This window comes from Chelon labrosus (genome assembly GCF_963514085.1).
Source record: "Chelon labrosus genome assembly, chromosome: 9".
Taxonomy (NCBI): Eukaryota; Metazoa; Chordata; class Actinopteri; order Mugiliformes; family Mugilidae; genus Chelon; species Chelon labrosus.
This window is the reverse complement of record NC_140359.1, coordinates 5878383-5893827: the sequence shown is the minus strand read 5'-3', so window position 1 is coordinate 5893827 and position 15445 is coordinate 5878383. Positions and strand designations below refer to the sequence as shown.

Genomic DNA, 15445 nt, shown 5'->3' with positions numbered 1-15445 from the left:
GTATTTTTTCCAACAAATGTTAACAGATAAGTATAAATAAATTCCAGAACAACAGTGAAGGACCTTGTGAAAATGCTGGAGGAAACAGGCACAAAAATATATATATCTACAGTTAAATTAGTCCTACAAGGAAGAAGCCACTACTTCAAAAGCGCGCTAAAAAAACAGACTACAGTTTGCAGCTACACATTGGGACAAAGATCTGTAGATGATGGTTTTGTCCTTGGTTCTGATGAAGCAATCCTAACTGACCTAAGAAAGGGATTTTTAACTCATCAGGAATTGTGAAAAACGGAGCTTGAATTTATTTGGCTTCAACTGTAAATTATATCACATATGGTTCATCTGTGATCTACAACGTCCAACTTTAGATGCAAACAAGTTCATATTAGACTTTGTTTTGTAGAAGCTTAATTTGAACAACAGATAAAAATGTCGACAATGTGTTTCTGAAGCAAAAAATGGATACAACTGAAAAAAAGAAAGTCACTGCAGCATGTGAAGAGCAGTAAATTGCTTCAGTAAACCAAAACAAAAATAATGTTAATGCAGTTTATATAAATTGGTTAGTAAGAAAGCTTTGGAGAGAAATAGCTTTTATCTCTATTGTTGCGCATGCGACTGGGCCACAGGAACTAATAAGCGACTGGAGATGTAATTAGCAAAATGTCATATGAAGCCCTCTCAGCCTCATCACACCAGTTACAATAATAAACTTTTTTGTTAAGATCACACATCTTCTCTATGCAGTGAATATAACACAAGACTTGTCTGTGATATGAATGAAAGTCTATAGTTTTCATTTTTGTTTATTGTATACCTCATAAAAATGGTACTGGGAACATTTACAAACCATGAAATACAAAACTCAGATGAACCCAAAGGCTATCTGACATGCTATCATGCCATTACAGCACAAGTGTTTCTCAGGCGGTGCAATAACGTGTTTACAAGACAACATATGGGCTTTTAGTGCTTTGCAGATTTATTTATGCAACGCTTTGCACAAAATAGGTTTATGATTTTGCAAAGCAATAAAATGACATGATACACAGAATACCAACAGACAAAATCTAAGCTTCACTGTGTGGATGTGTACAGTGTTTGTGATGAACAGAGAGTGGATGTACCTCAGTCTCACGGAGACGTCTGCGTAAGCTGTCACTCGAGTCTTCCTTGTTCTGTAGCCTCTCTAGATCCCGTTCCATGCGCTCTTTGGCCACTCTCATGCTCTGGAGGAGGTCAGTAGCTTCAGCACTGGCCTTTAATGCCTTGAGGTTAAAGTAAATAAATGTAAATTATATGTATAATACAAAATAACCTTTTGTATTTTAGAAAATCTCCTGACCAATCTGATAAAAAGAGGCACTCTACTAATTCATATTACATACGGATTACAAACAAGTCAGAAGTAGCTCTATTCCTAATATGGGCTCAGTCAGCCTTGAATACCAGCCTCATGTACACTCCGCAGAATGGATGGAACATTTAAATTATTAATTTTTAGGAAAAAGATAATTACAATGAAACTTTCCTTTCTAATGAGGCCAAACCGTCTGATGATTGCTGATGATTAATCAGATGTAGACCCCAATTTAAAAGATACATGAGAGGAAAAAAGAGGATAAAGACGGAGTTTATACACTCATCTAAAAGTGTGAAACGCTGTTACATCCCTTGTACTCTGGAAGACAAGTTTGTATCATTTATTAATTCATCTTCCCAGCAAAAGTCTTCTACCTTGGTAAGCTTGTCCTGGAGATCCTGGATCTTTGTCTGCTGCTCTGCACTGGTCTAAAAAGAAAAACAACACTGTTGTCATGTGTAAAGACTACCACCCTTGTTTAAAACCACATCTTCACCTTTTACACAACTCCATCACAATGAAATGAACTTGATATACTACCTTTTCCAACTTGTTGATCATCTCTTCTACTTCAGCTTTGCCTTGCTCTTTGGCCTGTGGGGATGCAGGAAACTCAGTGAGATCCCTCCCAGAAATGATTATTGGAAGTGATACCTTAGTACCTCTACTGTCAGGTCATGATCACATTGTGGCCTCAAGCCCTCATCTGTTGATGTTTGGGGAGGGATTCATAGCGAGTGATATGAGCAACCACTCTCTCTCTCTTCTTTCATTTGATTGAACTTCGATTCACTTTTTGTTCTCCTGTACTAGCATTCACTCACACATACACAGTATAACATTACTGATTCACTGACTGCACATTTTATTTAATTCATTCATTATCTATTACCGCTTATCTTCTAGAGTGTCACGGGGGGGTGGAGCCTATGCCAGAGTTCACTGGGTGAGAGGCGGGGTACACCCTGGACAGGTCTCCAGTCTATCAAAGGGCTAACACAGAGAAACAGACAACCATTCACACTCACATACACACCTACGGCCAACTTAAAATCACTAATTACCTAACAAGCATGTCTCTGAACTGTGGGAAGAAGCCGGAGCACTCGCAGAAAATCCACGCAGGTATGGTGACAACATGCAAACTCCACACAAAAAGGCCTATAGCCATTTGGCAGGTTCAAACCTTTGAGGCATCAGTGTTAACCACTGCACAGCACTGATTTAATCAAAATCAAAAATTAAATGAACCCTCTAAGCCGTCCTTTGCAGGCGTCGTGAACCCATCCCTTTCCCCATTGAATCATAAATGGCTTTAGTTACAGAGTAGACCTTCTGCATCCTGTGCTGGTAGTCTGCAGCCTTCCTCTTCAGTTCCTCGCTGGCCTGACGAGACTCTTTCAACTCAGCCTCGTACAGGTCGCTACGGCGACGGGCAGCAGACAGGTCTTCCTCCAACTGTCTGATGGAGACCCGCATCTCCTCCAGCTGCGCATGATATTCCTGCCCAAACGCAAGAGAAACGAGAGGCTAGGAGAGGAGAGGACCTTTCAATATTACAAAAAGAATCATATATATTCAACTTAGCACAAACTTCTGCCAAAACGTACCTGGACAGGAAACAACCCTTTAAATTTTTTAAAGTTACAAGTACTTTACTCAATCTGAAGAAAGTGTTCTCGTTAGAAACCACTACATCATTCATAACAGCAAAAGTCACATATTAAAAACCAAAAAAATAAAATAAAACCACACATGGTGGAGGGGGGGTAAAGTAAACAAACAATCCTCAAGTCGCTTGCACGTGTCTGTTAAATAGTAATTAGTCACAGCATACCAGGGCTAATTTCAAACACCTCAGCCTGTCTGTCAGTCTAATAAAAAGTAGCATCCTTCTGCCCAAGGCAGACTGATACTCAACCGACACAGATTAGAAAAACCGAAGCAGACAGCATCAGACATGGTGAAAACAATGCTAACATAATTTTGGTAAAGTGAAACTGAAGGTTACATGTGTGACAACAGATCTCTAACCTAACCCTGTCACGATATTGACGTTGGCTGCCTCAGACTGCAGTGCTTTTTGTTACCTTAATCATAAGGTACAGAATAATAAAAATACTATTTCATCCAGTTCTTGTTTTGTGTGTGTGTGTCATGTGTTTGGGTCCTACCTCCTTGTTACACATCATAACCCATGTTGCCATTCTTTATGCATGGGACTGGATCACTGACTGTCAGGTAAAGTAGCAGTGAGATTTCCCTTTTGCTAATTTTGTCTCAATTAAAGCAGGATGAAAGTTCCCAAGAGTGAAAATTCTACTGGGAACTGCTTTTAGTGTGGTCAATAGAGATTAAAAAAAATATTAAATAATTTTAAAATACCTGTAATTTGTTATTACTCAGCATTCAGTTTTTAAGAGCTTGTGGAGTGCGCAGTTACAATATTCTGTTATTATAGAAAAGCAATGGACCAATACTTTTTTTCTGTCTTTGGCTCATTTGGTGGATAAAGAAGCACAAGTGCTAAAAGCAAGAAGTACTCGAAAAGCAAATGCTGGAGCCTAGCCATTATGATTCACGTAACTGTACTAAAAACACATCCAAGAGACCAGGAATGACATTCAAAACTCAGATAATCTGGTGCAAAGAGGCCAGTCACTCTCAATTCTATCATTTTACACTGCAGCACGACAGATTTAGAACCTCCTACGGACCTTATAATCAGTCATTATTAGACTGTTTGCTATCTCAGGACTACTTACAGTCATTATCCACAGTAACATCCGGAGTATATTTATTTCAGTTTCAGTTGAACTCTTTTTATGGGTGATCTGAAATGGACATACAAACATTTTTATCTCTAACACTGAAATTTATTATATCAAAGAGGAATCTTTGATGATCTACAAGACTAACTGGCTTCAAGTTAAGACAGTGAGATATTAACTTAATTACTCTTTCCACACAGCAAAATATGTTGTACTTTCTCTAAAAGACAAACAACAGGAGGAAGCTAAAAACATAACAAATGCAAGACTAGTTACACTAAATTATCACAACAAGCACCATGCTCTCAACATAATAAAATGTAAAAGTATAATTATACACAGCATACATACCGTACCACTGGATTTTAAAAACCTGATGTATTTTTTGATGTACATTTTGATGTACATTTTCTAAATGTATTTTTCCATATGCTCAAGCAGTTTGCTTGCAGCTCTAGTCTTGTTAGGGTGGGTTGTTTGTTTTTAGTCTTATTCTTTTCAAAAAACAAAAAGATACGTATGTGAGCTAAGCAGCTAATCAGAGTTATGCTAATCAAATACTGACATTTTCAGTGTGATTTTCTTTCTGCATTTCCGATGGACTTGATGGCTCTTGCACAGACTTCTTAATTTTTTTCTGTAAATGAATCGATTCCTCTATCTCTACCGTTTGTTGATCCATCACTGCATAGCTTCTGCATGAAAATGATAAACACTGCAGTCATATGACAGAGCGTGGGAGACAGATGCTTTTCAAGATGAAACGCTGGATTTAGCTGGCATAAATACCCTGCTGAGAGGCACCGATGGGAATATAATACACGTGAGCAGCAAACTGTCTTCATACATCTGAACGACTCACTTTATACTTTTCTTGTTTTAATCCTAGTTTAGGCATTAAAAGAAGAAAACGTGAATGAAAACCTATATGAAATTTGGTTATTTTTAAATTTGCTTAGTTAAACCAAAATCTTGTTGCTGTTGACCGGCATTAACCTTTGCTCACACCTCCAGGAAGGGGGTGTGTTACTGGAGAGAAGACATCTGGGAAATTCAACATTTCCTTTTGCAGCATTGCACTCCACTCATCTACAGACATGCTTGTAGCCCCATAAGGTGTTGAGGTGAATAAAAATGCATACTCAGCTTATCCGGCTCAGCTCTGTCATGTAACATGCTAAAATTAGTATTAGCATAGCAACGTTGCTGAGAAAAAGGATAAGACAACCAAACACTCTTTGCTCTAAACTCCTTCCCAAGGGCTTTATTGTGCTACAAACAAGAATCTAAGCAGATATTCATACCAGATACCAGACAGTGTGATAACCAGGCTCACTTCATGCAGTTACTGGATAGTTTTAAGATAAAGTTGGCAGGATTTGACCTTCCCTGTCAGGCTTTTTTTGACATGTTGTCATGTCGTAATATTTTGTAGGTCCTCCCTTTGCCCCCCAAAAATCCCTGAACCATTGAGGCATGGACTCCACTAGACCTCAGAAGGTGTACTGTTGTATCGGGCACCAAAACATTGCACCAAGTCCTGCCAGTTGCAAAGTTTGTAAGTTGTGTCTGTCCAGCAGTTTCTTGGATTGGACCACACGTGCCAGCTTTCACCCCCCACGTGCATCAATAAGCCTTGGCCGCAAATGATCGTGTTGCAAATTCACACATTTACGTTCCTTAGACAATGTTCAATGGATGCTCTGACCCAGTCATCTAGCCCTCACAATATGCCCCTTGTCAAAGTCATTCAAATTCATCCACTCATCCCAAATTCATAATCAGTGTTAATCACTTAACCTGTCAGCAGTCATTATGTTATGGTTGAACGGTGTATTTCCATCCCTTTTTGGTATACCGTGAATGGCTGTATAAAGAGGAGACTGTATAAATGTGTACACCGTCCTCCTTCTGTGCACAATTCATTGCATTAAGACAAACATATGCAGCCACAGAGCTCTTCCAGAAAGATCAGGGAGGCAACGGGTTGTCGAAAGGTCAAGACTCCAGCAGCACTTGTAGCAAATGGAACAGCTTCGGCATCAGACCAACGCATTTCAGCTCGTAGCCTTCATTAGGATTATTAGGATCATCAAGAAATACACTGCAACGGATAACAGTAGACAAAGCAACACATAATTTGTTCTAGGTGATGAACTTTGGTAATTCCTCAAGTCAAAAGAAAACAGGATTGACTTAAGAAGAAAGTCACCTTTGAGTTGAAAAACAAGGAAGTCACTGTGGGGCATCTGTGGCTCGGTGGGTAGAGCAGAGGGTTAGCTGTTTCATCCCCAAAACATGCCAAATGGGCAAGACACTGAACCCCTAGTCTGTGTGAATATGTGAGAATATGTGTGAATATGTGTGTGAGCGAATGGGTAGCTGTGTCACTGTGAGTGTAAAGCGCTTTGAGTAACAACAGGTAAAAAACTGCTATATATAGAAAAACAAGATCATTTACCACTCTAACCACTATATGAAATCTCAGGGAAAAGTGGTTTCTTGTGATTCAGCAAGGCTAGACATCACTGGTGTAAGTAAAGTTTAAAAATGATCCAGGTTTTACAAGTGTATGAAGCTGGAAATCATGAGCATAAAAACATTCAGAGACATGGACAAATTTAGATACAGTATCATGAGTCATACAGGGATATTTAGCCCCTTCCCCTTTTTACTATAGTATAACGCTACAGTGTGATGATGAAATGGTATTTAGTATGTGTATGCAACTGTATGCATGTACAGTTATATAAAAATTAAGATTTCCACCCTAAAAGCCAATCCTCTAACACACACCGCTGTTCTTAGGTGGTATATGAAGAGAATATTCTGTTTCTCAAACAGTATGAGCTCAGGCCCCAGCACCTCATCACGACAGCCTGCCCACTGCATCAGTGCTCTCTTCACTCGTAGGTATATGGCTCAAGTCACCATGGCAACCGTTGCACAACGTATTCAGTGCTCGGTAACCAGCACTAGTGTAGGCTGCGGAAAAACAGGTTGCCTTTCTATTACCTTTTTTTTGTTTGTTTTGTTTTTTTTTAAGGGAAAAAAAAAGGTGCATATTCCCAGGATGATGATTTTTCACACGCTCTTCATCTGTTGTGCTGCACTGTGAATCTTCTATCAGCTTAATTCTCACAGCTGGCAGCACTTTGTCATGCTGAAGTTTATGTGCTCAGACAAACACTCTCATCACATTTCATTTCAGTAATTAAGGGTGTACAGTAAACTACTCCTGTCTCTTTCTATATTAGTAGAATTCTTGATTCCAGGGAGACTCACACTGGGCTGAGCCAGCAGGCACTTGATGTAGTCTTCAACTACTAATTGTACAACAAACTTAGGCTAAAAATACTTTGTGTAAAATTGGAATTCATTTTATTTAGTAACACTGAACCTTTACCTATTAAACACTGCACATGAATGGCATCCTTATGTTATATTTTCCTCATACCTAAGGAATAGAGTGATAATAACTTACGCAAAGAGAGTATGGCAACACGAGGCTATCTGCACATGTTGTAGGTGTTTAATGTTATACACTGCACCCCTACAGAGAGTGGTGGGGTACCAACATCATGTGCCTGTCTAATTAACACTCACAACCCACACACTCAGCAGTGGTGACTTGACCTGCTCCATCTGACTGCCATTATGAAATACTCTCTAATCTGTTTCTTTATGAAGAGATAATTCCTCTGACATTCCTGGTTTAGGCATAGGTTTAGGAGGTGAATGAGTACTGATTTAAAACTTAAGAGAAGCATTAAGGGACTATAACATTAGATAGCTGATCGCTACTGAACATTATTCCATATTTAGTGATTATGTTTTAAGCCCACAATGTCACAATTAAACGCTTGATATGTCAACCCAGAGACCTGCAGTACCAGAGTAACACTGTCCTACCTGCTCTTTGATCTCTTGAAGTTTGTTGCTTTGCTCTCGGATGTCATGGAGGAGCTGCAGCGCTTTATCGTCCTCCTGTGACACTTCCATACGAGCCTGCTCCAGACTGCGCTTTAGACTCTGAAACAAACACATACATATTTTTAGTCAGCGGACAGCTTGTTGGGCATGCCCAGCTAAAAATAACACACCCAGATTATTGAAAACATTACTGGATACCTTCTTTTATTAAGGAGGCCTTCTCTTAGTGCTCTATTGTAGTTACTTAGTTTATTTTCTCTCTCAGACAGTGTCTACTTTGTGCAGCACTTTAGAACTTTGTATTTGAGTGGTTGTATATAAATGTGATTACATCAGTTTTATTAAATTCTGTTGAAGTGTATAGTGTTCAGCTCACAAGAGTTTCTATTCTCAAATGCAGTGGCATATTGAGTTACTATTGCTTTACTATATATTTAGTATTTAAATTTTATGCTGCTTTCTACTTTGACACGACTATATTTCAGAGGGAATGTTTTACTCATACTGTTTATTTGACAGCTGTAGTTACTTAATGAAATCAGGACTTCAGGACTTTACAAACAATCATGATATAATCTAATGCTGTGAGTTCTGTACATATGTACCATTTCTGTAAATAATACCTTCTTTGCACTTCTGGACAACTATATTTCATTGGCTCTGTACCTGCACCCGGCACAATGACAATTTGGTTGAATCTAATTTAATCTAATCTAATTAATGATAAATACAGTGAACTTCAGTTAGTTATATCTAAATACTGTTTATCAAATAGTAATATAGTACTATAGTAATAACAGAACAATAGAACATTAGTATTTGCTTATTTACTTTAAAAGTAAATAATAAAAGCAAGTACAGTTTTGGTATACCAAGAACAATATTTTTTCAGTTGTGGTAGAATTGCTAGTTTTATTTAAGTAAGCATTGTTCTTCTACCATTGTTCAAATCCCTAAAAAACAGTACATATAGTACATCAAGTGTTAATTCCCTTGAATGTTTTCCCTACTTGTTCATTTATCGATAGATCTCTAAAAGGTAATGTCAGTTAATTAAAAGTATATAATGTACAGTAGTCGAATGCATAAATATTCCACCCCTTTAAAGTGACTGACCTAATTAAACTGAAGTCCAGCCTATTGGTACCAGTAGTTTCATAATTACTGAATTACAGATCTCAGGAGTGTAGTATAAAGACACCTGTGTCTGGAAGGTCCAGTCACTTGTTAATCCATGTTTCTGGATATAATTACACCATGAGGGCAAAAGAACTCTCCAAGCAACTCAGAGGAGAGGTTGTTGAAAGGTATCAGTCAGGGGAAAAATACAAAAAATGTCCAGGTCACAGAACATACTGCGGGTTAAATCCTTCATTAAGGAAGGAACATGGCACATGCTTAAATCTTCCCTAAGCAGAACGCCCTCACAAAATGAGTGACCATGCAAGGAGAAGGCTAATGAGGGATACCACCAATACACCCATGACTACGCTGAAGGAGACTAGTGAGGAAGGACACCAAGACACCTATGACCACCCTGAAGGAGTTAAAAGCTTTAGCAGCTGAGATGTGAGAGACTTTGCAAATTATATTGGTCATGATCCAGTTTATAGAAGCAATTAAAGGGGGGAAACGTCCAAAAGGCTCTATACAGTATGTAAAGAAACACAAATGTTCATATTACAAACTGCAAAGATACTCACACTGCATTCTGTGATGTACGTTGCCAGGTCCTGTTCCAGGATTGTCCTCTGTGTCTCCGAGGCCTTCAACTCTATGTCCTTCTGTTGGAGCACTGACTCAAGGTCAGACATCTTCCTCTGGACAAGTGAGATCTCTTGCTCAACCTTAAAAAAGAAAAATAAATATAGCATGGATCAAACTTTTCTTTTGACAGTTCAGAGTCATGCAATGAATTTACATATTTCATTCTTACCACGGCCCAGAAATGTCTTCTTACTGACTGCAGTATTAGTAACGTTTGTATTGTATGTATGCACATAAGTGTACAACACTGTCCTTGTTTGGTGGTAGAGACTGATGATACAATTAGATTAGCCATTACAGCATTACAGGGCCTGAGGAGCAATGGGAACCAGAGAAACAACAGGACTGGCAGCACAGTCACAAATACAGTCACAGGACTTAGTGTATGACAGCACTAACACACGGTCAGAATGGAGACACATGCTCGCAAGAACACAACACTCAAACCCAAGGGTCAACACTGTCACTGACACAGTTCAAAAATCTGTCACAATTTTAGAGACAGCGCAGATATGTACATTAATATAAACAGACAGTAACATATTCCAGCTAAGGCTGGAAGTAAATACAGTGCTTCTGTGCACAGTGCATTGTGAAATTCCATGGTCATTCTTGCAGGGGCATGTGGAGGTGTCGTGGTTGTGTTAAAAGCACTGGACAATTTCATGTGAGTTTTAAATCATAAAAAATTCATCACCCAGACATCTTTCATAAATAATTCAGTAAGGGTTCTTCTTGTTGGATTTAAATATATACTTAATGGTGGGATGGAGGTGGTGAAGTTGTTCAGCTACTGATGTCAAGTCCACATTGCTCTAGAAGGAGTACTCCATGTTTTGCAGGTTGATTCACACATGTACTGGAAAAGACAGTACATAATGTTCAAATATTACCACCAGCCAATAGATCTAATCCAGCAAAAGATTATCTTTGTCACTGAGAACGAATCTGCTAGTCGAGTGGGCTATTTGATTCTGCATATCTATGAGCTGCTTAACACAGGGAGGCTGTACCCCTATTTCCAAAAGTTTAATCTGCTGTGATTGGTCCGCTCCAATGACCTAAGCAGACCATCCAAGGGGAATTTGAGAAAGCTTTACATTGGATGCAAAATGTGAAACATTCCCAATGGCAGGATGAATAATTATTTTGAAATCATTTTCCAAGGAATAACAAATCCTAAAATACTGTTAAGCAATCCCCCTAAAAAACTGGCACAGAGGAGATGTGAAAGACAAATGTCCAAACTGATTGCCTAGGGACTTTAACACGTGCAAATGAAAAACGTATTGAACAACAGGTAAAACAGTTTAGAAATGATAGAAGAGGAAGAAAGGGAAAGGAATGAGAAAGTGTTCAATATCATGGGAGAAATACATGCTCCTTGTAACAGTGCAAAAACATGCACCATTCTAACGTTCTGCATTAATAATAATTAACAAAGTATTTTTTTCAAGTATTTCATCATATCTAGCCTGACCTACTTTTCACGTAAAATATCTTCTTTAGCACCTCACTTACCACACATACTCTTTAATTAATATACGTTTCAAGGCAGTTGGTACTTTTAAGATGTATAAACACACAAGTATACACACATACCAGCTCAGCGACAGTGTCAAGGCAAATGAACACACAGATGGCTGATTTAGCTCACTCTAGAAACAAACTCTTACCATGTGAAGAGTAATACCTGTGACATGTGTCCGGCAATTCTTGCTGTTTTGTGTTTTGTTTTTTTTTAAGTAATGACGTATTTTCAAAAGGAGATGGCCTTATCTGAAGTGGTGATGGATGTGGTCACTGATCTGCAGGACAGGAGAGAGTGAGGAGTTGGTAGATAGAGAATAGGGAAAGAAACATGACAATAAACAGTCTTTCTGCTAGGCCTCTCTTGAAAACTGAAGGGCTGAGTCAATGCTCTTGTGTGAAACACTTTCCTTGTATAATCATACCGTATAGATGAATGTTTCAGTCCGTCAGCTGGAATAATTTAACTTTCATATAACAGATAAAAACTACAGCACGCTATAAAAAACATGCATCTAAATGTGTAAATCCCCTATATACCTGCTGTTATTTTTATAAATACACATACATAGATATATTTCTGTTTTTATACAACGACAAAACGCATTTTTAAAACCAAAAGCTTTAATACCAAGAACAGCATTTAGCAAAGCAGCACAGATAACTTGAGAAATTCAAATAGCACACAGACCTAGTCAGTCCATGACACTTCAAACACTTATTTGTAACATGATCACACAGATGACTAGAAGATAAAGTATGTCGCTGCCAGTTTAATGTATTCAGTGAGTAAACCACTGCTCTGATCCATACTGTGATGCGCTGCCCAAATATGTGATCACATTCTAGCTTAAGGGAGACTAAAAATAGCACTGCTCGTGTTCACACACAACAGCTTCTCTTTTTTTCCACAACTGGATATATTTGGCAGCTTTTGTGATCAAGTAGCAGGCAGAAGAATGAGCGACAGAGAGAGAGGGTCTATTAAAAGCACAGGCTCACCTCCCACTCCCTACAGTAGCATGCTCAACTCTGCCTCAACTATGTGTTTTTACTGAAATTCTAATTTATATTGCCAGTTGCTATATTGTCTGATTTAACTAACAACTCTTGTCTGTGACCAGGAAGGCAGTAGCATCTACCACTGTCTCAATCTCTAGAGATGGCTCTGGTGCTCACTAATATTTGCCCAGATGCAATCATTGTGCTTCAAGGATCATTTGGCAGCAGTGGGGGGTGGGATGTTAGGCAACACAACATGCCACATGAAATGTGCCCGAGCTGAATCAGCATACTGCCTTGAATTCCAGTTTCATTGGCATGACATGATGCAGGAGCAGATGCCTTGTGCTGAGTGATGATGCATGAGCAAAGCGTTAGCCGAGGTGATGCACCTGCTGATCTTTAGTCTGTAAGCTCGGTGCATCAGTGACACCAATTCATGCCGTCTGGTTTAGATGTTACATTTGTCCCATTTGCATTTGTTTTTGGGTGTGTAGTTAGAAAAACAATTTGGAAACTGTGATCTCTTAAAGAGTTTCCCTATTGCACCCATGTTTCATGTCTCCTGGTGGATCTCAGAGCATCTATATGAGCTGCAATGCTAACAACACCACATGATTCAGTGTTGTTTACTTCTTAACAATGCAGACACAGCCAGCCAGTGGTAAAGTTGGTGGTTGCAGGGTGCCATCCTAGCACGATGCACCAGATGGGATTCAGATCTCGCTGTCTTCCTCCCAGTCCTAGCTGACTGCCCATAATGAGCTGAGCTAACAGACTGTGCAGCTGGGCTCCTCCTCTGCAATAACTAGCTCCCTGAAAGCATTTACTAATAACTATACTTTTAAAAGCTCATTACAACTACAGGAAAGAGAGTATGACCACTGAGCCGGTCGATCTGTGTTTACTGAACATGACCAGACTCTTGTTACTCAAACTTAAAAATTACACGTGTAAATGCAGGAAATGATTATGTTTGCTTTGTTTTACATTCTGTGCTAGCAACATAATTAATCGAAAACACAACAAAAGTGCTTATAAGTGCTCGTCAACAACAGAACAGTAACATTCACAGATGAACACTGGCTTTCAGCTCAGTCGATGAGCTCTTTTTTGTGGGTTGAATAATGTGTGCAGGGCAGTGAGTCAGAGTTGTTGAAGAGGAGGAGAGTGGAGAGAGGTTGCATCCCAGCCACAGTCCTGCTCTGCATTCAGTCTGGGTGACCAGGGGCCAGTGCTACTGTATGGACTGTAGGCAGCGGTGAATCACAGACCTGTTGCAACACTGTAGTGGCATAGATTCCTCACTATAAACAAGTGCACTGTCCTTCTTCTATCTACTCTCCTCTAGTTTGATCTTTCAGACCATCCTCTCCACTTATACTAAGAGACATTTTATGCCTATTGTCATGACAACAACAAATTAGCAATGCCACAGTCATGCAAGAAGACTGAATGCCTCGGGCTTCTGCCAGTGCAGCAACTCTCTGGTTCAAGCAGGGCTCTCCAAAGCCATAGTTTCCTGCTAACATCTACAATTTTGAAGATTAGGGAAGATTAACCCCCTGCCAATTTGTAAATGCATCATCATAGACTCTATGATTGACATTACAAAGGCATGAAGGTGAATTATAACCATTTGCACTGTTCATGCACATCTTAACTTATTAAAAGACTGTAGTTAAAATTATTGTAAGAGGAGAGAACAAATGCAGTACAGTTTACATATTATAAATAAAGTTTGAAGGGGCTGCAAGTGGCACTGGAGATCTTTGTCCTTGAGGCATAATAGCTCATGCGTCACTACACTGAAAGGAATGCATAAGCATTATTCATTCATTCATTCATTCATCTTCTGTACCCGCTTATTCCTGTTAAGGGTCGCGGGGTCTGCTGGAGCCTATCCCAGCTGTCATCGGGCGAGAGGCGGGGTACACCCTGGACAGGTCGCCAGTCTATCACAGGGCAGCATTATTCAGAAATACTGTTAAATGAGCTATTTCCATCCATCATGTCAGAGAATCCATCATGACAGTTAAATAATAAAATGACAAACTTCTAAGTGTACTCTTTTTTAATGCACTTGTGGGCAGTTTTTCAGGAATACAGTGGAACTTGTTGTAGCAAAAGGTCTGTTGTAGCAAAAGGTCTGTTAACCAAGTCAACAAAAGCCACAATTAGCCTTTAATCACTAAATGGCTAGAATTCTTCCTGAACTCTCCAATGACAAGGCTGTTTCATGGTGTCTTCTCTGCATAAACACCCTGACAAGGCCCAAATGCTACAGACTGGCACCTGAACACTCTCGAACTTAAAGCATTATCCATTTGTGGTGGTTGAGTTGAATGAATACCACAAGCTGAAAGTATGCTCAGCACTTGAAAAAGCACTTCAGAAATCAGGCCCATTGTTATATCACAGATCCAAATGACAAAAAGAGGATCAGTGTGGGCTTCTAAAGAAGACATTTGGGAAAATGACACTTGGGGATATGGACCAGTAGTACGCTCTCTAATCACTACTCACATTAGCACTGATATTCAGGTTCTGCCGAGAGTTAGTTTCTTTTTTTTTTTTATTACGTACAGGTGTCTTTCATCCCCTCTTCTCCATCTGAAGGTTATGGTATTTAGCATTTGTTTAAAATAACCAAGAGAGCTGTTGATTCAACTGAACTGTACTGTGTTGAACTGACACTTTTCTATTATTTTGGCAACCCAATTGTAGTCAATAGGCTAAGCTAAATGTTTAATTCAATCCAGGTTGACAGCTCAACAAACTACATCCTCCAAAATGATACAATGATACAGTTGAATTACCACCTTTCTGACTCAGTTTCAACTAAACATTAGAACAGTTGTGAAGGGGGATTTAGTGCAGGACTGTTATAATAGAATGTATTTGTTTTTACTGGTGCACCTAATGTATTGGCGAGTGACTGTAAATGTATATTCTGTCTCTCATACAATCTCTTCATTAATATTCTGTTTTGCTTTGCCCTGTCAGTGCTGTAATTTGTGATTCAGCTGAATATGTGCCAGAAGGAAGCAGCAAGCTTCCTTCACCTCTCCTCCAT

At 39.2% G+C, this 15445-nt stretch overlaps 1 protein-coding gene across 1 annotated transcript in view; it reads right to left on the bottom strand.

Annotated features, from left to right (window-relative positions):
* Positions 1-11539, bottom strand: part of citb (citron rho-interacting serine/threonine kinase b) — a gene marked incomplete at its 5' end in the record, with an annotated part of 36964 nt that extends 25425 nt beyond the window's left edge. Inside the window, 7 exons of the mRNA XM_084551729.1 lie at positions 1131-1271; positions 1741-1794; positions 1907-1960; positions 2690-2869; positions 8050-8169; positions 9774-9917; positions 11531-11539. Of these exons, the coding sequence (XP_084407855.1) occupies positions 1131-1271; positions 1741-1794; positions 1907-1960; positions 2690-2869; positions 8050-8169; positions 9774-9917; positions 11531-11539 (702 nt within the window). The remainder of the gene's footprint in view (positions 1-1130; positions 1272-1740; positions 1795-1906; positions 1961-2689; positions 2870-8049; positions 8170-9773; positions 9918-11530) is intronic.
* Positions 11540-15445: the final 3906 nt, after the last annotated feature.